Consider the following 24,163-nt stretch of genomic DNA (forward strand, 5'->3'; position numbering starts at 1 on the left):
ACCTAAAATCACACACACTGTGCAGATGCAGATCTGTGTGGACAGCAGCTTTTCTGAAGCCTAAGGCTACCCCAACATCATTACATCATTGATACCAATATATTTAAGTGTTTCAGTCAGTTTCTTTGTCTGCTGCCTACATCTTAGATGGCCGTTTCCCCATGCACACAAAAACGGCATAACAGAGATCATTGTTGTGAAAGTGTTTGTCAACATTTAATACTTATTCTTTCATGTTATCATCCACCATACATAAACTCATTATTGTATGCAATAGTATTTTCAGTACTTTACCTTTATCATAGTCATCAATATTCATAATTTATATTCACATTTTCATCCGTATCATTATACAATGAAGTTGAAGTTGACCTTTTATCACTCAAAAGACAGTGGAACTGAGAGGATATCATTCACATTTTCATGCCACGTTTTATCATCTCTTATGAATTGTTTCAGTCTCGGCACACACACTCTCTCCAATTCCTCTGGCTATCCCATCTTTATTATTTTGGAAAATAAATAAAGAGTGATGAATCTATAAGAAGAATAATTTAAAATTGCAGAAAAAAACACAACCAATAAATTACACCTTTAAACCCACATCAAGCATCGCTACAGTTACTTCTCTGTGAGAGACAGCTGTATTATCCTCTCCAGCTCTTCTTCCTCTTCCCTCCTCGTCCTTTAGGGAACAAAAAGAGGAATGTTATTGGCTGATGCACAAATAACTGTTCCACATCTTTTATATTAATTGGAATAGTTAAGTTTATTCTCTATTGAACTCATGAGATGATGTGGTATGTGGAAAATCGCTCACATTAAAGGTGCAGTGTGTAAATTTTAGTGGCATCTAATGGTGAGGTTGTGAATTGCAACCGTCCACCGCTCACCCCTCCCTTTCGGAGCACACAGAGAAGCTACGGTGGCCGACACAGGACAAAGATGTCATCGTCTGAGACAGCAGAGAGTAGCTAGCGCTCTGTAGAGAAGTTTGTCCATTTAGGGCCACTGTAGAAACATGGTGGCGCAAAATGGCGGCTTCACTGTAAGGGGACCCGCGGTGTATGGAGATAGAAATGACTCATTCCAAGGTAATAAAAACATAACGGTTCATTATGAAAGGTCTTTATACACCACTGAAAACATCGTTATGTATATTATATTGCATTTCTGTCAATAGATCCTCATAAATACTACACACTGCACCTTTAAGGGGGCCGTTTACACGACACTGCTTTAAACTAAAAACAGAAAAACTATGCCGGTCTAGGCCGGCCTTTTACACAACAGCGGCTTTTTGGGGGCCTGAAAACACTACTTTAGAAAAAAACTGTTTCAAAGGTTTTTGAAAACAATACCGTTATCATATCTGTGTAAATTACAAAAACACGAATTTGTGAAAATAGTGACATCATGCGCATTACGTGTTCAGTCTATAAGCAGAATTTCTTTACAAAGTGACATCGCCAACTACTGGCCTGGCATGAATAAAACAGCATTTTTAGTCGTTTTCGGGGATCCATGTGAACAGGGATCCTTTTAACAACATTGTCACCTTTAAGCGGAAAAACAAATTCGAAAACACAAAGTAAAAACTTTTAGGTTTTTTTAGTTTGTGAAGAACAAAACAACAAAAGGTGTTCATGTTTTTGTGACTAATGTAGATTTTTAGAGACTGATATATTGTATATAATGCTGCAAGTGAAAAAGGGAAGAAGTAAAGGGGTTAATGTGTAGCAAATGTTCTTGTCATGCTGTATATAGCTTACAAAGCAAAAAAACAGAACAAAACAACTTTCTCTTTTCTCTAGCGTAACAATACCAAAAAAAATACACACAAAAAAACAAGAGATAAAACAAAACAAAAAGAACAAAACTATTTTCTCTTGGATGAAAAATGTGTAGTAGATGTTCTTGTCATATATAGAACACAACAAAACAAAAACAGAACAAAACAGTAAATGTTGTCATATTATATATAATGCAACAAAAAAACAGCAACAAATGTTCTCTTGGATGAAATATGTGTAGTAAATGTTCTTGTCATTATTTATATATATATATATATATATATATATATTTATATTTATAACGCAACAGAACAAAATGAAATTCTCTCTTGGATGAAAAATGTGTAGTAAATATTCTTTTCATGTTGTATATAGCGCAACAAAACAAAACATTAAATTTTTTTAGTAAATGTTGTCATATTACCGTATTTCCTCAAATAAAAGCCTGTAGTCAATTAAACGCCGGGCCTCTGATAGTGGCCGGGGGCGTGGCCAGCACGAACAAATAAAGGCCGGTCTTAAATTAAGGCCGGGGAAAAATGAGTGTGGATTATCTCCTAAATGCCTTTCATTTCATGTGCATTCAAGTTCATCGTAATGTACAGTAGGGTTGTGCCGAAGGTGTGAAACCATCGTGACCGTCTATTCACGATAGACGTCCAAGTTTAACGTCCAAGTTTGTAAATAAAGAGTAAATGACAGCTTCTGACATATTTGTATAGCGATTTATTTCATACACCTCATCTCCCTCCTGCTGGTGTACTTTTGTATTGTGTGACAAGGTCCAGTGAAGGCGTGTTTAGGGCGGGTTTTACAGGAGTGCCGCGAGGCATGTTTTCGGCCTCTGTGCTCGCGCTGGCAAGTTCTATCGTTTCAAAGAATAGCACAACGGCGAGCGCGTCGAGTATACCTCCCCAAACAGACGAGGCGCGTGCGCAGTCAGCGCCAGCGGAGGCTCGCACTGCGGAGCAAAACGAAATAAACAAGGCTTAATGGGGCAGAAGAAGACTGTACATTCGTGAGATGGACGTATGCGCATTACTTCGAGTTTGTCAGAGATAAGGACAAGAAGAACGTAATAGTCAAATGCAAATGCAGCCTTCGTCTAAAAACGAAAAAAACTATCGACGTCGCGAAATAGCTCAAGCTATTTAAAAAAAAACAACTCTTGCACTTTTTACACTTGCAATGACGTTTTTGCGTTGTGAAATAAAATAATGACAACAATACGAAAAGAACAAATGTGCATCTTGTCATGGAATTAGAGTTTACATACAGTTCTGTTGTGTCTAATATCAATAGACCCAAGCTATTCCCAGATAATCACTTTACCGTCCTCTACCCTACTTTTAACAGACTTGGATCATTTGTGATTCACTCTGTCATCCTTTCTTGCATTGTCTTGAGCCTTCCCTTTGCCAATTATATGCTATATTGTTAGTAGCCTGGATAGCTTTCTTATGGATGTAAAATGCTCTGTGGTAGCCCTACATTTTGTCATTTTAGAATGTTAAGTTCTACTTCTGTAGTTATGTTGGTGAAAGTAACTCAAAAGTAATACATGAGTAATGTAACGCATTACAATTCTGAGACAGTAATATTGTAATGTAAAGAATTACTTTTAAATAACAGTAATAAGTAATCTATAATGTATTAGAGTTTGGAAGTAACTTGCACAACACTGGTCGCCAGTGCATTATAGAGTTGGTCTGGCACCTTCCTATTAGTCAGATCTTTTAAACGTGAATAAGTCAGTAAGATGCCTGCGATCCTCAGACAGTATTACACTGTCATATCCAAGATCAAGATTGAAGTTGCGAGGTGACCGTGCGTTTTCAGTGGCCGGTCCTAGGATATGGAATAGCCTTCCTTTATCTGTGAGGTCTGCATCATCCGTACTGCATCCGTAGTTAGTCTTATCTTTTTATCCTTGCATTTCATTCATTATAACTTTTGGTTTCTTTGAACTCAAATTGATGCATTTCATTTTTTATTTACTTTTTATTTTATTCTTTTCTGTGTACAGCACAGTGATCAACTTTTGTTGTGTTTTTGTGCTGTATATATAACTAATTGAAATGAATGAAATAACTTTGTGTCCGGAGTCTATGATGCCTTGAAACCCTCAATAGCTTTGGGAACGGAGCTTATGTCATTTCTGCTCCTTCGTCATTCGTACCTATCTAACTCCTCTTGTTCTCTGCATGAAAGCTCCATTGCCATGCGTAGCTGTTCATCAAAACTGGAGGCCACAGCAAACGCTCCCGGCGCCCGAGGCTCGGCCAGTGAGCTGTAACACGGAGGAGAGTTGAGGGCGGGATCAGATGGGGATAACGGCAGGCCAGGATCCGACTCTCCACTCTCCCCTCCAGCCAGAGACAAAGACAGAGATTCCTGAATCGCCCTATCAGAGACAGAGTCGCATTTCAAAGCAGCCGAACAACTGATATCCACATCCTCATACACTGTTGTTGATTCATACACACACACACACACACACACACACACGCACCTCTCAAGCTGAGAGTCCTCCTCATAAAGCGGAGGCTGAGAAACTGGACGAGTGTTAGTGAGAGCCTCCCATATGGTCACCTAGAGAAACACACAGGAAAACAAAGAGAAATGAGGGAGTGGGTGGAAAGCAGTGGAGGGAATAATGGAAAGCTAATGTCTGCTAATTGTTTAGTATTGACTAATCATGATTAATTAGTCAATACTAATTAACCACTGACTTCAGCTGAACAACAGCCGAAATGCATAATTTTCCTGTCATCACTGTAAAGCTGCTTTGAAACTATCTGTATAAATAAAGGTGACTTGACCTGACTATTATTGCTTCAGTTGAGTGTTGATTTCAGCATCTACTTTAGATCTGTTCCTGTTGCATTAACAACATGTTTTTACAGCATTAATTACAAACATGTCCGTTGTGCACATGAGTGGTTTTTAACATTAAATTAAATTAATAAAGGCAAACATTGTTAAGTATTTTAATGTTAATTCCCTGAATCTCTAAATCAAGGGTGCTCAACCAGTCGATCGTGAGAGTAAATTGCACTCTGGTTTGCCGTTTCTCTCTCTTCACCGTTCCCATATCTCAGACCTCAAATATATAACATATAGACATAGTATTTCTTGAGTAAAGAAAACGCTGTACTTATTTTAATAAACAGTTATTTTACCCTAACAAGATCACTGATTACGTTCAGCTCTGTGTTGCGCTGTGTGAGGAGAGGCGGAGCCATGAGCTGTGAGGATTTGTTTGACAGTCCAATGGAGTAACGAGATTTAACACAAACTCTTTTAATGCTTTTCATTGGTTAAATATTTGTTATTATTTTTGCAATGCAATGCATTTACAAAACATGACTATACATTCATAAATGATTAATAAGTAATATGCTAACATTTTATGATCATTTACTAATGGTTTGTTCATCATTTGTTCAAGATTAACCATTGTTTATTGAGATGATACTAAAACAATTTTGACATACTTCAATGATTTATAGATGATAAATAGTGTATCAACTAATAACTCATCAAACATCCACTATTTTGGTTTATTTCAAGATTTACAATTTTTTAAAGATAACTTACAGCATATTTGTAAATTGTTAACATACCACTGATTAATAAGTTATAAAAAATATAGTCATCTTTTGTAAATGATTAGTTCATCATTACTAATAATTTATAAATTTTTCACGTGGGATCATGTACCTGTGCTTTTACTTGATATTTTTGTTCCTATTTTTTCTCTCTCTCTCTCTCTCTCTCTCTCTCTCTCTCTCGTTTTTTTCTTTTGTGTGAGTTATTTTTGATGCTCTGTTCTTGTTTTTAGGTTGACTTTTTATTTTTTTTTATTCTGGCACATATACATTCATGTTTATTAATGTGCATCCCCTGTAAAGAAAATAAACTAAACTAATGACTTATAAGTGACTTAAAACTGAAAGTTATTGACCACGACGAAATTAGGGGCTGAATTCGAAATCGCATATTAACACACTTCTCATATTATTTCATATAACTATATGGCAGGAATAGCAAGAATACTATGCTAGTACGCTAATATGAAATCAGCCAGGGTAGATCTCAGCACACTGACAAATTTAAAAGTAGATCTGTGTTCAAAATGAATAACATTTGATTACCTATGTCCTTAATAGGTTGTATCTGTGGTTGCATTCTTGGTTACAGCACAACATTTTTTTAGATGGTGGTTAAATAATTGATTCAGGAGTTAATTATATGATTTGTTATGGTGGCTGGTAAATGGTAACAGCTTATTTTGGTTAAAAAAAAAAAAAAGCTACTGTCAAAATATCTATAGTTACTAATCATGGAATGTTTAGTTTTTGCATGAAAGTAAAAGAAAAAAAGCTAGATAATTCCAATGTTATAGGGACACTTACATTAAAAAAACAAATACTAAATTTTCTCTAGAATGAATAATGTACTATGCTGCAACAAAAAACACATTAAAACATATCTTGAATGAAAAATGTGTAGTAAATGTGCTTTGCAACAACAACAAAAACAATGCTAAAATCGAATTAAATAATAAATTAATTAAATAAAAATTGAAAAAATAAAATAAAATAAATAAATAAAAACAATTATAAAATTAAATAATAAAATAAGATTTGGGCCATAAAATATTTTATCATAAAATTGCATATAGCTGTTTGGTGAAGGCTTTGTGTCCGAAGACTACAATGCCTTACAATCCTGTTTAGATCACTAAGTTTGGGAACAAATCTTATGTCTGGATTAGTGTTAATTTTGTCACCTATTTTTAATTTAGTCTTAGTCTTAGTCTTGTGCCAAATGTCCTTGTTAGTTTTAGTCATATTTAGTCATTCACATATCTTTTTTTGTTAGTCAAGTTTTAGTCGACTAAAAGTCTTGTCATTTTAGTCTAGTTTTAGTCAAAAGACAACACAAGGTATCTTAGTCAAGTTTTAGTCGACCAAAAGTCTAGTCATTTTAGTCTAGCTTTAGTCAAAGGAAAACTCAATATATTTTGTGGCAAAATAAGTTACATAAAATATATATAACTGGTTGATTTACAGCATAGATGCCTAAAATCAGCATTAGCTCATGAGACGATGGGCACAAATATTGATTTCGATCTTGATTCAGTATGAATTCATTTGTATATAGCCTACTGTACATATAAGGAACAATACGTTTTTTACACTTTTTTGGGGTTATATTATATTTGCTTGCATTCTTTACTATTCACTATTATTAACATTTCAAAATTTCACAAATAAGTAAGCAGTTATGATCTGCAATACTTTTTTGAGCAACTAGACTACATGTGTATTATTAAAGAGCCATACAGGCACCCAGTGGGTAATGGCATTACAAGTGACATTTTTGTATTTTTCCAGCCACAAAATGGCTCTAATTTGCCTCTTTGCAGTGGAATTCTCTATTTTAACCTTAATTAACACACTAATTGTAATATAAATAATAAAAATATTAGAAGAAAAATATTTTAAGTGGTCATTAATGGACCATAAGTATTGCACAAATAGTATTTAGTACCAAAAGATCTCCTCAAAATATTCAATAAATATTATTGAATTAAAATATAGGCTATTTATTTTAAAATAGTTAAGGTGTATGGTCACATTTGACCACCAATGAGTATAAGTGTGACTTAATTAGTAAGGAATACCTGAGGGTTAAATACAAGAAAAACATTAATATTAATGTTAACAATGTTGCATCTCTACCACTCTCCCTAATAAAATGATACTGTAAATGTGGCTGACGCACACTATGCTGTACGGTTTACCAAAAATTGCTGCAAACACCTGTATAGTGAAGCTGTTGTGTAACTTGCGCGGCTTAAGCCATTCACATACACTGACACAGCGCTAGAAGTGTTGAGCGCTCTGGGAACCACGTGACCACACGCGCGCGGCCGCGAGATGACAGGAGGAGTATGAGAGACCTGTAACCTACTCGAGCAACAGCGGGAACTCTTTCGGAATATTTTGAACAGCTGAATATTCATCTCATGATGAAAAAGTAGAGACAATTGTAGACGAAAATGAAGAGAGATTTTATCTTAGTTTTTATTTTATGCAAAACATTTTAGTCTCGTCCTTTTTCGTCAACAATAATGCATGTTAATTTAGTCTTAGTCAGTGTTTTTGGACATTGGTGCAGTCTCGTCATCGTCTCGTCTTCTTCACGGAAAAAAAGGTTGTTAACGAACATATTTAGTCTCGTCTCGTCTGACGAAATTAACACTAGTCTGGATTATGTAATTTGCCATAGATATCACAATAAATGTAATAATTGCAGTATCAGTTCATGAGCAGCTTTACAGAAATGAACCTGAATCCGCCAAATTTTCGCCAAAAAATAACATGTACTGATTATTACCTGAATATAAACTCTAAATATCTTTCTTCTGTTATACATATTTGAAAGAATTAATGCAAGTGTAAAAAATGATCAAATCCAGTGATACGTTCTCTCTCAAATCATAGATTCTTCAACAACAATCTTGTTTCCAGGCAGACTGAAATATGCACCGACTCTGAGAAGTTGAGTCCAGCCAGCCAATCAGAATAGAGCTTGCCAAATTGAGAAAGTGCAATCTGAGAGCCTGTCCATGGACATACCATCTGATAGATGCCAATACCTGGTCGCTCTCTGTTCCCGCGTCCAGCAGGCTCTGCTGTATGGCGAACTGGAGTAAATTATCATCCTCGTCTCTCATCGGTTCACTGCGGCCTGGTCCAAGTGTGGTGTAATCTGGAGGAGGCTCAAACACAGACGGGTCTATTTCACACTGCAGAGGAGGAGGTGTCTGACCTGAAAGCAGAGAGGTGAGGGTGAATAGCCAGCACAGTTACAGCCTGAGGAACTTTGGACCTGAACAGAGGAGATGCATACCAGCCTCTGTGGCTCCCTCTGGAGATAGGACAGTAACAGAACTGACCGGCTCATCACAGCCACAAAGATTGCTGAATGTCACTCGAGCGTTCAACACGTGGAAGAGAGGAATTTCTACGAGTAAGAACATGATATAAGTCAATTTAAAGTGCCCTGTTATGCTATTTTACAGGTCCTCCTAATTTAGTTTTGGAGGTCTACTACAACAGGTTTACATGCATCCAAGGTTAAAAAGCACTTATATTTTCTCATAATATACAGTGTAGCATCAGCTCTCTGAAATATTTTGGTAAAGGATTCAGTCTCTCTGAAGCCCGTCTTTCAGTCTGTTGTGATTGGTCTACTCTGCTCTGATTGGCCAGATGGGCCAGTCCATGTGTTTAGTCTACTCTGCTCTGATTGGTCAGATGGGCCAGTCCATGTGTTTAGTCTACTCTGCTCTGATTGGTCAGATGGGCCAGTCCATGTGTTTAGTCTACTCTGCTCTGATTGGTCAGATGGGCCAGTCTGTTATGATTGGTCTACTCAGCTCTGATTGGCCAGACGGGCCAGTCCATGTGTTTAGTCTACTCTGCTCTGATTGGTCAGATGGCCCAGTCTGTTATGATTGGTCTACTCAGCTCTGATTGGCCAGACGGGCCAGTCCATGTGTTTAGTCTACTCTGCTCTGATTGGTCAGATGACCCAGTCTGTTGTGATTGGTCTACTCAGCTCTGATTGGCCAGACGGGCCAGTCCATGTGTTTAGTCTACTCTGCTCTGATTGGTCAGATGACCCAGTCTGTTATGATTGCTCTACTCAGCTCTTATTGGCCGGATGGGCCAGTCCATGTGTTTAGTCTACTCTGCTCTGATTGGTCAGATGACCCAGTCCATGTGTTTAGTCTACTCTGCTGTGATTGGCCAGATGGCCCAGTCTGTTGTGATTGGTCTACTCAGCTCTTATTGGCCGGATGGGCCAGTCCATGTGTTTAGTCTACTCTGCTCTGATTGGCCAGATGGGCCAGTCCATGTGTTTAGTCTACTCTGCTCTGATTGGCCAGATGGCCCAGTCTGTTATGATTGGTCTACTCAGCTCTTATTGGCCAGATGGGCCAGTCCATGTGTTTAGTCTACTTTGCTCTGATTGGTCAGATGGCCCAGTCTGTTATGATTGGTCTACTCAGCTCTGATTGGCCAGATGGGCCAGTCCATGTGTTTAGTCTACTCTGCTCTGATTGGTCAGATGGCCCAGTCTGTTATGATTGCTCTACTCTGCTCTGATTGGCCAGATGGGCCAGTCCATGTGTTTAGTCTACTCTGCTCTGATTGGTCAGATGGCCCAGTCTGTTATGATTGCTCTACTCTGCTCTGATTGGTCAGATGGGCCAGTCCATGTGTTTAGTCTACTCTGCTCTGATTGGCCAGATGGCCCAGTCTGTTATGATTGGTCTACTCAGCTCTTATTGGCCAGATGGCCCAGTCTGTTATGATTGGTCTACTCAGCTCTGATTGGCCAGATGGGCCAGTCCATGTGTTTAGTCTACTCTGCTCTGATTGGTCAGATGGGCCAGTCCATGTGTTTAGTCTACTCTGCTCTGATTGGCCAGATGGCCCAGTCTGTTATGATTGGTCTACTCAGCTCTTATTGGCCAGATGGCCCAGTCTGTTATGATTGGTCTACTCAGCTCTGATTGGCCAGATGGGCCAGTCCATGAGTTTAGTCTACTCTGCTCTGATTGGTCAGATGGGCCAGTCCATGTGTTTAGTCTACTCTGCTCTGATTGGTCATATGGGCCAGTCTGTTATGATTGGTCTACTCTACTCTAATTGGTCAGATGGCCCAGTCTGTTATGATTGGTCTACTCTACACTGATTGGTCAGATGACCCAGTCTGTTATGATTGGTCTACTCTACACTGATTGGTCAGATGGCCCAGTCTGTTGTGATTGGTCTACTCTACACTGATTGGTCAGATGACCCAGTCTGTTATGATTGGTCTACTCTACTCTAATTGGTCAGATGGCCCAGTCTGTTATGATTGGTCTACTCTACACTGATTGGTCAGATGGCCCAGTCTGTTGTGATTGGTCTACTCTACACTGATTGGCCAGATGGGCCAGTCTGTTGTGATTGGTCTACTCTAAACTGATTGGTCAGATGGCCCAGTCTGTTGAGATTGGTCTACTCTACACTGATTGGTCAGATGGGCCAGTCCATGTGTTTAGTCTACTCTGCTCTGATTGGTCAGATGGCCCAGTCTGTTATGATTGGTCTACTCTACACTGATTGGCCAGATGGCCCAGTCTGTTGGGATTGGTCTACTCTGCTCTGATTGGTCAGATGACCCAGTCTGTTGGGATTGGTCTACTCTACACTGATTGGCCAGATGACCCAGTCTGTTGTGATTGGTCTACTCTACACTGATTGGTCAGATGGGCCAGTCTGTTATGATTGGTCTACTCTACACTGATTGGTCAGATGACCCAGTCTGTTGGGATTGGTCTACTCTACACTGATTGGCCAGATAACCCAGTCTGTTATGATTGGTCTACTCTACACTGATTGGTCAGATGGCCCAGTCTGTTATGATTGGTCTACTCTACTCTAATTGGTCAGATGGGCCAGTCTGTTATGATTGGTCTACTCTACACTGATTGGTCAGATGACCCAGTCTGTTGGGATTGGTCTACTCTACACTGATTGGCCAGATAACCCAGTCTGTTATGATTGGTCTACTCTACACTGATTGGTCAGATGACCCAGTCTGTTGTGATTGGTCTACTCTACACTGATTGGTCAGATGGCCCAGTCTGTTATGATTGGTCTACTCTACACTGATTGGTCAGATGGGCCAGTCTGTTATGATTGGTCTACTCTACACTGATTGGTCAGATGAACCAGTCTGTTGGGATTGGTCTCCTCTACACTGATTGGCCAGATAACCCAGTCTGTTATGATTGGTCTACTCTACTCTAATTGGTCAGATGGCCCAGTCTGTTATGATTGGTCTACTCAACTCTAATTGGTCAGATGGGCCAGTCTGTTGTGATTGGTCTACTCTACACTGATTGGTCAGATGGCCCAGTCTGTTATGATTGGTCTACTCTACACTGATTGGTCAGATGGGCCAGTCTGTTATGATTGGTCTACTCTACACTGATTGGTCAGATGAACCAGTCTGTTGGGATTGGTCTACTCTGCACTGATTGGTCAGATGGCCCAGTCTGTTGTGATTGGTCTACTCTATACTGATTGGTCAGATGGCCCAGTCTGTTGTGATTGGTCTACTCTACACGGATTGGCCAGATGGGCCAGTCTGTTGTGATTGGTCTACTCTACACTGATTGGTCAGATGGGCCAGTCTGTTATGATTGGTCTACTCTACACTGATTGGTCAGATGACCCAGTCTGTTGGGATTGGTCTACTCTACACTGATTGGTCAGATGGCCCAGTCTGTTATGATTGGTCTACTCTACTCTGATTGGTCAGATGGGACAGTCTGTTATGATTGGTCTACTCTACACTGATTGGCCAGATGGCCCAGTCTGTTGTGATTGGTCTACTCTGCTCTGATTGGTCAGATGGGACAGTCTGTTATGATTGGTCTACTCTACACTGATTGGTCAGATGGCCCAGTCTGTTGTGATTGGTCAGATGGCCCAGTCTGTTATGATTGGTCTACTCTACACTGATTGGCCAGATGGCCCAGTCTGTTGTGATTGGTCTACTCTACTCTAATTGGTCAGATGGGCCCGTCTGTTGTGATTGGTCTACTCTACACTGATTGACCAGATGGCCCAGTCTGTGTGGATTGGTCTACTCTACACAGATTGGCCAGATGGCCCAGTCTGTTATGATTGGTCTACTCTACACTGATTGGTCAGATGACCTAGTCTGTTATGATTGGTCTACTCTACACTGATTGGTCAGATGACCTAGTCTGTTATGATTGGTCTACTCTACACTGATTGTCCAGATGGCCCAGTCTGTAATGATTGGTCTACTCTACACTGATTGGTCAGATGACCCAGTCTGTTGGGATTGGTCTACTTTACACTGATTGGTCAGATGACCCAGACTGTTATAATTGGTCTACTCTACACTGATTGGCCAGATGGCCCAGTCTGTTATGATTGGTCTACTCTACACTGATTGTCCAGATGGCCCAGTCTGTAATGATTGGTCTACTCTACACTGATTGGTCAGATGGGCCAGTCTGTTATGATTGGTCTACTCTACACTGATTGGTCAGATGGGCCAGTCTGTTATGATTGGTCTACTCTACACTGATTGGCCAGATGGCCCAGTCTGTTATGATTGGTCTACTCTACACTGATTGGCCAGATGGCCCAGTCTGTTATGATTGGTCTACTCTACACTGATTGGTCAGATGGGCCAGTCTGTGATGATTGGTCTACTCTACACTGATTGGCCAGATGGCCCAGTCTGTTATGATTGGTCTACTCTACATTGATTGTCCAGATGGCCCAGTCTGTTGGGATTGGTCTACTCTACACTGATTGGCCAGATGGCCCAGTCTGTTATGATTGGTCTACTCTACACTGATTGGTCAGATGGGCCAGTCTGTGATGATTGGTCTACTCTACACTGATTGGCCAGATGGCCCAGTCTGTTATGATTGGTCTACTCTACATTGATTGTCCAGATGGCCCAGTCTGTTGGGATTGGTCTACTCCACACTGATTGGCCAGATGGCCCAGTGTGTTTTGATTGGTCTACTCTATACTGATTGGCCAGATGGCCCAGTCTGCTATGATTGGTCTACTCTACTCTGATTGGTCAGATGACCCAGTCTGTTATGATTGGCCTACTCTACTCTGATTGGTCAGATGACCCAGTCTGTTATGATTGGTCTACTCTGCTCTGATTGTCAATTGGCCCAGTCTGTTGTGATTGGTCAAACACTTATGCCGCGCTTTGGAAACTAAATGTCCATATGCATATCTGAATTTCAGCTCCCGAGGCATCCTCAGCATTTGATACACAGTGAACAGTAACAATGATGTCGGTTTTACCGTATCAATACCAGCGCCAGTCCTCATTCTTTGGAATTGCATGCAAAGTGTATTTGCTTTGACAGTGCTGAAAACAATGTCCTTCTCGACATGACAACAACACGAACCAAACTCTTCCAGAGCTCGGCTACAACTACAGTGTTCGAGGGTCAAAGCAGACGTTGTACACGGGCAGCCAATGAAGACCATAGCCTGGCATTATACAAATAAATAATTAGAAAAGGAAGTAATACTGGAATTACTGGCGACATGTTTCAGGCAGTTCAGAATCGGTTCTTACTTTTAGGAGACAATAACTCCATTTATCTGCACTTTGATCTTTGAATCTTTGCAGACCTTTTAACCTTTTACATTCACAAACAGCTTTAACACACTACATGAAATACAATATCTGAAAAAGCATAATAGGGGCACTTTAAATTTGCATTGGCAACAATTTTTGGTGTATTTCTGAGTAAAACAGGATATTCTTTGAGAAAATATTTTAAATAAGAAAAGTTAATAACAATAAGACAAAGAACATATATTAAGAAATCATGTTGAATTTAAGGGCGCTTTCACACCTACCTTGTTTGGTCCGGATTTTCTGACTTTTCAGTTTGGTCCAAATCAAAATTACAGGTGTGAAACCTCCCCCGTACCACGGTCCGGACCAAACAGATGAAATTAGGTCAGACGAAAAGAGGTAGTCTCAGTCTGGATCACACTGAACAAAGGTTTGGTTCGTTTCTAGTGAAAGCATTTTCTGTATGGTTTGTACTTTCAGACAATTTACAGGAAGTTCCTGTTTATGTTTAAATATTATAATGTTATTTTTAAATTTCATCTAGGCTACATTGATTATGAAAAGTGAAAAGATGCGCAATATGTCAGAAGACAGAAGGTCAGAAATGATTTTGAAAGAAATGTTGTATGATTTTGCTTAGAAAGCCTTTCTTTAATGTGAATTTTGTTTTGTATAAATTGTATCTTAATTTGAATCAACGTTTAATCAGATAATTGCCTGGATTTAATAAATAAGAAGCAACTAGTCTATAGCAGACAATAATCACGGGATAATCATGCTTTGCACATGAACTGGAGCGCGTCTCAAATAAACCGAAACTCAGCAGGCTACTTGTCTCACAAACATGAGAAATATGTGTATATAAAGCTTAAAATGTTCACTTTTAAACGTAACGAAAAGAAAACAGTCAAGCAATGCGCACTGTTCAATAGTGGCAACGATATGCGTCCGTTCATTCGTTCTTGTCAAAGACGCTGACGTCAGACGCACGTCCGTTTACAAACCAATCAATGTCCAGATGCAGCCCACATAGATGATGGTGGACGCAAGTGTGTCATGTAAAGTTCTTTAGTCCGCTCGCATAATTGCAATGTGAAACCAAACCAAAACTAACCGAATGTATAAAATGTATCAAAACATGAACTTCGGTTCGGACCTTGGTGCGGACTTTCAGGTTTGAAAACGGCCTTAGATTTTAAAATAGTCAATCAACTGGATGTGTCTCTTCTTCTCACCTATCTTTACAGGAAAGCCAGGTGGTAGGCGTAGGGTGATGAAATCACGCAGCTTGGCAAAGTGGGCGTTAGATATGGCCATGAGGTCAATGATGGGCGTCACCTGCTCAGCCAGTGAGAGAGGATGAACTTCACTCAACCACAGAGTGGCTTTAAACCTGACAGACAGACAGAGGTATAGAGACAAACAACATATTCTTAATTCACGTACAAACACTGTTCAGACATGGAGTTGCCATAGAGACAGTACCTCTGCACTTTGCTGGTAAGCTCAATGGGCCGCCCAATATCTCTGCCGTTCAGGTTAAACTCTGCATCGAAGTACTCCTCTGCTGTGATAGCTGTTGGATTATGGGGACTAGCGCACTGAGAAACCTGACTCTACAAACACAATATACAAATGAATCCGTGTTGTCTCATATCAATACAGTCCCCAATGTACATTTTTTAAATGTCTTTGAAAGTAGTCTCTTCTGCTCACCAAGGCTGCATTTATTTGATCAAAAATACAGTAAAAACAATAATAGTATGAAATATTATTACAATATGAAATAACTTTTGTAATATATTTTAAAATGTAATGTATTCCTGTGATCAAAACTGAATTTTCAGCATCATTGCTCCAGACTTCAGTGTCACATGATCCTTCAGAAATCATGCTAATATGATAATGTGGAGCTCAATAAACATTTCTTATTGTTATGAATGATGAAAACAGTTGTGCTGTTTAATATTTTTTGTGATGCATTTTTCCACAATTCTTTGGTGAATAGAAATGAAAGAACAGCATTTATTTGAAATATAACTTTTTATAACATTATAAATGTCTTTACTTTTAATCAGTTTATGCATCCTTGCTGAAAAGTATTAATTTCTTTTTTTTTTTTTAAGTCCTAACCCCAAAAGTTTGAATGGTAGTTTATGCTTATTATTATTTTAATTTGTTTTAAATGATTATACTCATTTAATAATCATTTAACAATTACATTTTTTTTCATTGTAATTATTTTGTTAATTTACTTCCTAAATATATTATTAATTTATCTTTGAAATTTATTTGAGAGCATTTTTTTAATTATAGTAAAAAAAAAAAAAAAAGTAAATATATTGAAAATGTAAATAAAAACTAAAATGATATGCAAGTGACCACTGACCACACTCACCCCAGTACTGGAGATGTGCTGCTCAGCAATACCGAGGAACGACTGTAGAGGAGTTCTAGATCCTGAAAGCACAGAGGAGGCCAGGAGCGTGTAGAAGGTGACCGTACAAAAGGAAAATCATTTTCAAAAACTGTCTCAGACTGTATATTAATTAGTTAAATTGACTGGCAGCACCATTTTTCTGTCCGTATGGGTTTATGTACCTTTACTCCTAGACTTGTCCTGATCAGAAAGGTGTTCAGTCCGAGAGCGTGTCACTAACTCCACATTACAAGCACTGTAAACCTACAATTATGTAATTATAAAAAGCAATTAGTAGTCCTGGTGCAGAGTTAAAGCGATTTCTGAACATTTAAAGGGTTAGTTCACCCAAAAATGAAAATTCTGTCATTAATTACTCACCCTCATGTCGTTCGACACCCGTAAGACCTCCGTTCATATTCCCGTAATGGCCTCCATTGGCATTCAGTACATTTATAATCCCAAGACCGATAAAAGGCACTTAAAACGTCATTACAAAGTCCATCTCACCACAGTGACTCTACAATAATCTTACGATGCGACGACAATAGTTTTTGTGCGCCAAAAAAATCAAAATAACACCTTTATCCAACTTGTTATTGTCTTCCGTGTGTGCCTCCACGACGCATGCGCGAGAATATGATGCAGATCCGGCATTCGGACAGATGACCCAGAAGTGATTTGTTTACAAGCAGAGGAAGACGCGCGTATCTAAGCTGTTGGATTCTACATTGATCGTGCTTTAGGTCTCGGCGTAGTTCTCAAAATCGGGCTAAAGTGTGCATTTCATGGATTCCCGAACGCTGGTGCTACGTCATATTCTCGCGCATGCGTCGTGGAGGCACACACGGTTTTTTTTTCGCACAAAAACTATTGTCGTCGCATCGTAAAATTATTGTAGAGCCACTGTGGTGAGATGGACTTTGTAGTGACGTTTTAAGTGCCTTTTTATCGGTCTTGGGATTATAAATGTACTGAATGCCAATGGAGGCCTATCTGAAGCCTTTCTCAGCCATCAGCTTTCAACAAAAATATCTTAATTTGTGTTCCGAATATAAACGGAGGTCTTACGGGTGTCGAACGACATGAGGGTGAGTAATTAATGACAGAATTTTCATTTTTGGGTGAACTAACCCTTTAAATCAACACCTAAAAACAAACACATTTTTGTGTGTATTTGTTGGATGTCTGTTCTCTGTGTGCGCTGAAAAAATATTGTGTTTGTGGATCGGACCAATCAATGGAGCACCACAACACACTTGTAGCCAATCAGAAGTAGTGGGCGTATCTGCTTTTGATGGGGGAGGAGAGCGAGAGAGCAAGAGGGAAATTTGAAGAAAGACTGCAGATGGCTGAGAGACATTACAAAAAAAAGGTCAGAGGAATATACCTTATTGTTCCGAATATAAGACAACCTTGATTATAAGACGACCCCCCCCCCCCCACACACACTTTTTTTTGTCCCAAGATGTACCTTTTGGAAAAAGGCCAGATCTAGTATTTTATAAAGAAAATGCTTGCATAAATATTTTAATTTTAGTATTCAAATTATGGTAAATACTGATAAAAATGTACCACCAATCACATTTAAAAAAGAAACCATAAAAATAACCTGTAGCCCATCTGAATTAACAATTAGGTTCTGCATCTCAAAGTGAAAACCATGTAGCCTACCAACATTTCTTTAACAGTAGAAGTGAAATCTGGGTACAGTCTTACATTTTAAAATCACGTGCGTTGGAAGTTTGGTCCCGTCGGCGAGGCACGCAAACATGACAGTCCCGCGGCTCTTAGACAGTAAGCTTTTCTTTGACTGTTTGCATCTGTTTGCGCTCACAACCGTCCAACATTACACTCTGACACACCGTATTTCTTGGCACACTCGGTGTTGCGGGTGTATAATTGATAAAAGTCTAGACCCTGAACATAAGACGAACCCGTTTTACCAGATGTATTTCGTCTTATATCCTGAACAATACGGTAATTGGAAGATGAAGGGTTAGCTTTAGGACCCGGCGTTAATATTAGAAAAGCTTTCCAGCGCTGGAGAGACCAAAGCGGGAAGGCTTGAAAATGGTTGCTTTGTTTCTGCTCAATACGTGAGTTTCACAGAACCAAGATAAGCTGTTGTTGTTGTTGAATGACAGCTGATTCATCCATACTCACGCTGAATGATGCGCCAGCTGTTAGTGTCCGTTATTTGAGGGGCGGAGCAATAAAGGGAGGGCTGCGTTTGTTTGGGTGTCGATTTCAAATATCAACAGTGTTTCTCAGAAATCGCTTACTGCACATTTAAATGCCTCTTAAAGTGTTTAAAGTGAAATTAGACCCACCTTTGCTTCATATCCACTCACCACCTCCGTCTTCTCTGAGCGCCATCCCCAAATCCCAGACTTATTTCTACAGTCAGGGCAGAACAGAGAATTAGGTATGCATTCCTTACAGACTCAGAGTAATTCATATCTGTGGGAAATGCTTTTCCTGTACCTCTCAAAGGCAATGTTTCGTGTGTTGAGATGAGTGGACACTATAGGAGAGGTGAGTCTCTGGGCCGTGTTTTCTTGTGAGGGCAGCATTGCGGCGAGCAGCGAGGGAGTGTCGCGTGGAGACAGAGACAGCGGTTCTGTATACACCACCTGCTTCTCGTGGTCCACCTCCATCACCAATGCCCCACTCTCTGCAAAACACAAGCCTCTTCAAACCCCTGAACTCTGCATGTGCACCCTCTGCTTGAGCGTGTGTTGAATAGGACCTATTAAGCTTAGTTACATTTTCAACTTCCTTCAGTGTGTAATGTTGCTGTTTGAGCATGAAAAAGTTATTCTCTATATCAGTGCGCAGTGTTTCCGAATTCTCTGCAACGCTGCGATTGTAGTCTTGAGTTTTCTCCCATTAACATCACAATAAACCTCATTTAAATAATTCCCACCCAAGGCACGTGCAAAATAAAGGAGCGAGGCCTGGATGAGTTGCGTTAGTAGTGTGTCGAAACTATCAGTTATGGCAAGGTGTGTGACATTTCCGAAACATGCTTGAAGCAGTTGATCACAACACACTAGTCCAGCCGACCAATCAGAGCACACTTTTCAGAAGGAGCGTTACTGACAGACTGGGAAGAGAGGTGCTGCAACAATGTAAAATATGTAAAAAAACATTCAAGCATGAAAACCTATTCTAGTAAACCCCAAAAACAAACTTTAAAGACTCACCTCCACCTTTGAAGATGTAGCTGCGTCGGCCCTTAAGCCAGGTCATGTGCTCAAAGCCCAATAAAGTGGTGTCCACCCGCAAACATGAGCCGCTTTTCCATACGCGATACACATCGCTTGGACAAACTTTCGACACCAGAGGAACTGAAACAGAATGACAACTGACTGTCAAGAGCAACTGATAACAGGAGCTGTCCACATCTGTGGTGCTGAAATGGTTAAAGTTGCAATCTTGGCTGTCAATGGTGGGACAGTAGTGATCTACAGTGAAGGCGGAAGAGTTTGCGGGTCTTTCCGAACATTTTAGTTCTTCAACTTACCCCAGCTAGTAAATTCCCATTTCATCTCCACATAGAAATCGCGTGCCTGCGGAAAAAGACAACATGCTGGAATGCTTTCTGAGAGAGGATGTTGATTCAAAACAACACTGTACCTGATAGGTTTACAAGTCCATTTTATTTATAAAGCACATTTCGCAATACACACAATCATAATGATGTTAATGTTTATAGTATTTTAACTCCTTATGGCATTTAGCAGATTAGAGCTGGGTGATACACTTTGCGACGATACAAACAAACAAGCAGTTGAGATTTGTTACATAGTATATATTGCTTTCCATGGTTTGTATTGTATGTATGTGGATAAAGTTGGATATAATATACATGTATATCCAACTTTATATATAGAGCTGGGTGATAATACAGTTTGCGACAATATAAACAATCCTGTAGCCGCGATTTGCAAATAAAGTTTGGATTTACTTATAGCAGTTGTATAATTGTTATTAATTATTAATTTGTTAGTTGATTTGAGTTATTACTTTATGGGTTGATACTGAGAATAATGTGGGCCGGTTAGGTTCTAAAAAGGCTGGGTCTACCCAGTGAACGGACATCAAATGCACCTTCAATCAGGGTGTATGTGTGCATGTGGATCACCTGTCTGAGTTTGCTCAGTAGCTCAGGAATACCAGCCAGTCTCTCTGTGGCTCTTCTGAAGTCTCTGTACTGAAGGACCAGCTGCACCAGCTCAGGGTCTCCAGTGCTCACTGCTTCCTGCAGAACTGCACACATAATTCAACACTGCCATCACCACTGGCCTGCACCCTAAAGATGCACATGTAACCGGTCCTACTCGACCCGCTCCGAGCGGGATTCGAACAGTGGTCTCCGGAGTGGGAGGCGGGCGTCAGTCGCTAGAGCGTCTCTTGAGATCAGGGAAGTGAGGTCTACGTCCGTTACACTCATCCCCCGAACCTCACTCCCCTCCGGGTCGCGGCATCATATGTAACCGATCCCACTCAACCCGCTCCGAGCGGGATTTAAACTTGGGTCTCTGGCGTGGGAGGTGGGCACTCTAACAAGGAGGCTAAAGGCCCCAGCTTCTAACGTCAGTCGCTAGAGTGCCTCTTGAATTCAGGGGAGTGAGATTCACATTTACTGGCCTATATCACCTACACATGTGTTAGGAAAACCAGAAAAAATTATACACTTCATTATTAATATTGTCCTCTGTGGGATTTCAGACCTGTATTATTTCTGAGGAATAAATATAAAGATATTCTATAGAATGCAATGACAGCTCTTTCCCATGTAATGGAAGTGAATTGACATTTGGAACGATTGACGTTTGCGGGTCATTTTGACCCGCATTATTTTATTGTTATAGGCAGCTGCATAGACCCGAAATAAAAACTATTTTTAATGTATTTTTTTATGTCAGTTTCTCAACTACCCTCTAGGCGTATTTATATTTATGCATTTTTTGCAGACACTTTTATTCGATGAAACCTACACTGCACTGAAGGCCATTTTTATCAGTTCATGCATGTTCAGTTCAGAGAATCGAACACATGATCCTGACGTTGCTAACGCCATGCTCTACTGTTTGAGCTTCAGGAAGTGCTTTTCCACAATTCTTCCATTTAAATGTAAAAAATTTATAATTATATTTACAATATTGTTTATAATATTTACAGTTTATATAAATGCTTAAAAGCTCTTAAATAGAATTTTTAAACATGTTCTCATTTTTGTTTATTTTATTTCGTTTTTTCATTTAATTTTTCTTTATTCAACCAGGTTAAAAACTCATTGAGATATTATAATACCAACCACTATACAATCTGAAATCACAGCAACAATTTAGCGGGGGATAAAACAGTCTTTTTTATAAAAAAAAAACTACAACCTTAAATTAATTTACACATACGCAACTTTAAAATATGTTGTAGATTATTTCAAGGAACAGAAGCATTATACCTAAAGGAACATTGAGATTAAACAGGCCATTCGAGCAAAGATTATAGTGTATATTTGTGTTAGATAAACAGAGACAGATAAAGATTTAAACGACTGTTGAATTTGAATAAAACAGTACCAAATTAAACTTTTCCGCTTAAAGCCACAATATATCATTTTTGCTGCTAGAGGTCACTTATTCAGCTTGATGTTGGCTTGAAAAGCGGAGCTTTTATTATGCCGCAGACGAGCGTTTCTGCTTCTTCCACTCATTGGTATGTGGGGTAACGCAGAGCTGTTTTATCATATTACATAAATTTGAGTGTGTTGAAAGTTGTTATAATGCTACTCTGTGCGTTCACTCTGTAGCTACTATGAGACACTTGTTAACACTGCAGTGAGCTCGATCGATATTAGGCATGGTAAAACATGGTACTAGCGATAAATCAAGAAAACAACATTTAAACAATAAGACTAACTGTGTTGCGTGTTTTCTGTCGATGAATGTCCAAACATTTGCTCACCTGTCCAATAAAACACAATATATTAAAGCGTATTTGGTGTTTCCATGGTTTCTACAAAATAAAACTGGAAACCGAGGGTAACGCGGGTATGATGTCATTGATAGGTGAGGTTATATATATCCTGGTTATAATGGCTTATTTCTCTGGATTTAAACATTTTTGGAAGCATTTGAGTACACAAGTCAACAAAATATATAACATTGTTCTAGTAGTTGTTGGATATTTTAATCCAAAAATCTTACATATTGTGCCTTTAACCAGAGGTGGCAACTCAGCCTTGTCATAACAAACAATGACGTGTTTGTTATAAAACATAAAAAAGACAGTGTCAAGTAGGATACAGGAGCATTAAAGCAGATCTCCAGTCCAATAGTGGTGAAAAAAAAAGGTTGCAGACACCAAGTATTTTATCACACTTAAAGTCCTAAATTAAGTTTAAGTTTAAAAATGTACTTATCATTAAAAAAAACTTAAAAGAAGATTGACTATCAAATGCAATACCAAATAGTTTGGGTGAATTGTACTGCATCAAGTTAGGTGGTCAACCTGACCAAACCTGACGATTTTGAACATAATACAATACAAGCCCGTCATTGATGGAAAAGTCCAAACTTCTTCTGTGTTCCATAAACACAGGCGTTTGGATATAATACATTATAAAAAATTGTTAATTAGAGATTAATTACTCATGTAATGGTTCGTGTACCTGTCCATCCCTGTGTGCTGCTGTGTGTGGGGTCAGCGTTGTGTCTCAGTAAGACGCGCGTGGACTCCAGGTGCCCGAGACACACTGACAGCTCGAGCGGCGAGCGCCCGCGCGGATCCAGCCGCTGCATGTCATGCTGAAATACACACATTAAACAACAATCAAACCGGTTTAGGGGGAAAGCCCATGATTTAAAATAATAAAGAGTACTGCATGCACCTGCTGTTTCAGAAGCTCTCGGTCCAGTTCTTGATATTGATTGTTCCACACCAGAAAATGTAAAGGAAACGCCTCTTCAGCCATTTCAGCGATGTTGAATTTAAGTTTTCAGTTGTCTATATTTTATTTTACGTTATGTTTTATTTTTTTGGTCGCCGAATAGGCTTTTAGAAAATGTTTGTTGGGCAGCGGCCACTTTTTCATCCAAACAAGCGTACGTTTATTTACGGACCGTTCATTTAATTTGATAAGATGTGTCGTTTAATCTGCTCTGTGAATGAATTCCCTCAGGACTCCAGATGTCTCATTTACACTCGGATTCGTGTGTTATTTCGTTGTAAATCCCCCCGTTTGCTGAAAATATCCACAGACAGTCAAGCAAACAGCTGCTTAGCTAGCGAAGCTACGTCAAAATATTTGCAAGTCTTTATAAAATATCCTCTCCGAGGCTAAAACGATTGCAAATTGATCGGTAAAAATGAGCGGCGTTCCGTTAAATGAGGGAAAACCGAGAGCATGGATGAGTTGGAGGTTTATTTGGAGTAAAGCATCCTTGAGTTAGCAGATAGCTTCCCATCATCCTCATCATCAGGCTAGTGCTGGTAGAGCTCGCTGACACATGATGTTCTCACTATCCACTGATAGAGAAAACGACTTGTTTCCATTATATTCCCGTCGGGCTGTAAGGACCTGGCGGGAAAATGTGAATAAACCAGCGCAGACAGCAAGCGGAGGCCTAATTTCCACCCATGTCCATGTGAAAAATGCATCGGATGCGGGCTTGGCTGTGCTGATGATACCCTCCTCATGCGCCTTCAGCAT

At 39.5% G+C, this 24,163-nt stretch overlaps 1 protein-coding gene across 1 annotated transcript; it reads right to left on the bottom strand.

The window, feature by feature from the left end:
• Window positions 1-192: 192 nt before the first annotated feature.
• ankrd13d (ankyrin repeat domain 13 family, member D) lies at window positions 193-24,163 on the bottom strand. The gene is made up of 16 exons (XM_079839826.1): window positions 23,342-24,163; window positions 23,123-23,258; window positions 20,591-20,715; window positions 19,970-20,015; window positions 19,650-19,793; window positions 18,928-19,117; window positions 18,774-18,840; window positions 16,623-16,704; window positions 16,420-16,481; window positions 15,507-15,637; window positions 15,257-15,414; window positions 8,718-8,831; window positions 8,464-8,636; window positions 4,306-4,385; window positions 3,973-4,197; window positions 193-685 (listed from the first exon to the last, which is right to left on the bottom strand). Exons 1-16 carry the CDS (start codon window positions 23,423-23,425, stop codon window positions 622-624), a joined length of 1,881 nt encoding a protein of 626 aa, XP_079695952.1. The 5' UTR covers window positions 23,426-24,163; the 3' UTR covers window positions 193-621.

The sequence above is a fragment of the Gobio gobio genome (genome assembly GCF_949357685.1).
Source record: "Gobio gobio genome assembly, chromosome: 16".
Taxonomy (NCBI): Eukaryota; Metazoa; Chordata; class Actinopteri; order Cypriniformes; family Gobionidae; genus Gobio; species Gobio gobio.

What these genes read in the sequence shown, in the direction of transcription:
- ankrd13d (XM_079839826.1), bottom strand. Translation starts at nt 23,425, where the DNA reads ATGGCTGAAGAGGCGTTTCCTTTACATTTTCTGGTGTGGAACAATCAA. An exon ending in TGAGTGGATATGAAGCAAAG is followed by an intron (nt 16,705 to 18,773) that starts GTGGGTCTAATT and finishes ACATAATTGTAG; the next exon opens with GTTTACAGTGCTTGTAATGT. An exon ending in CGGGAACAGAGAGCGACCAG is followed by an intron (nt 4,386 to 8,463) that starts GTATTGGCATCT and finishes GTGTTTCTCTAG; the next exon opens with GTGACCATATGGGAGGCTCT.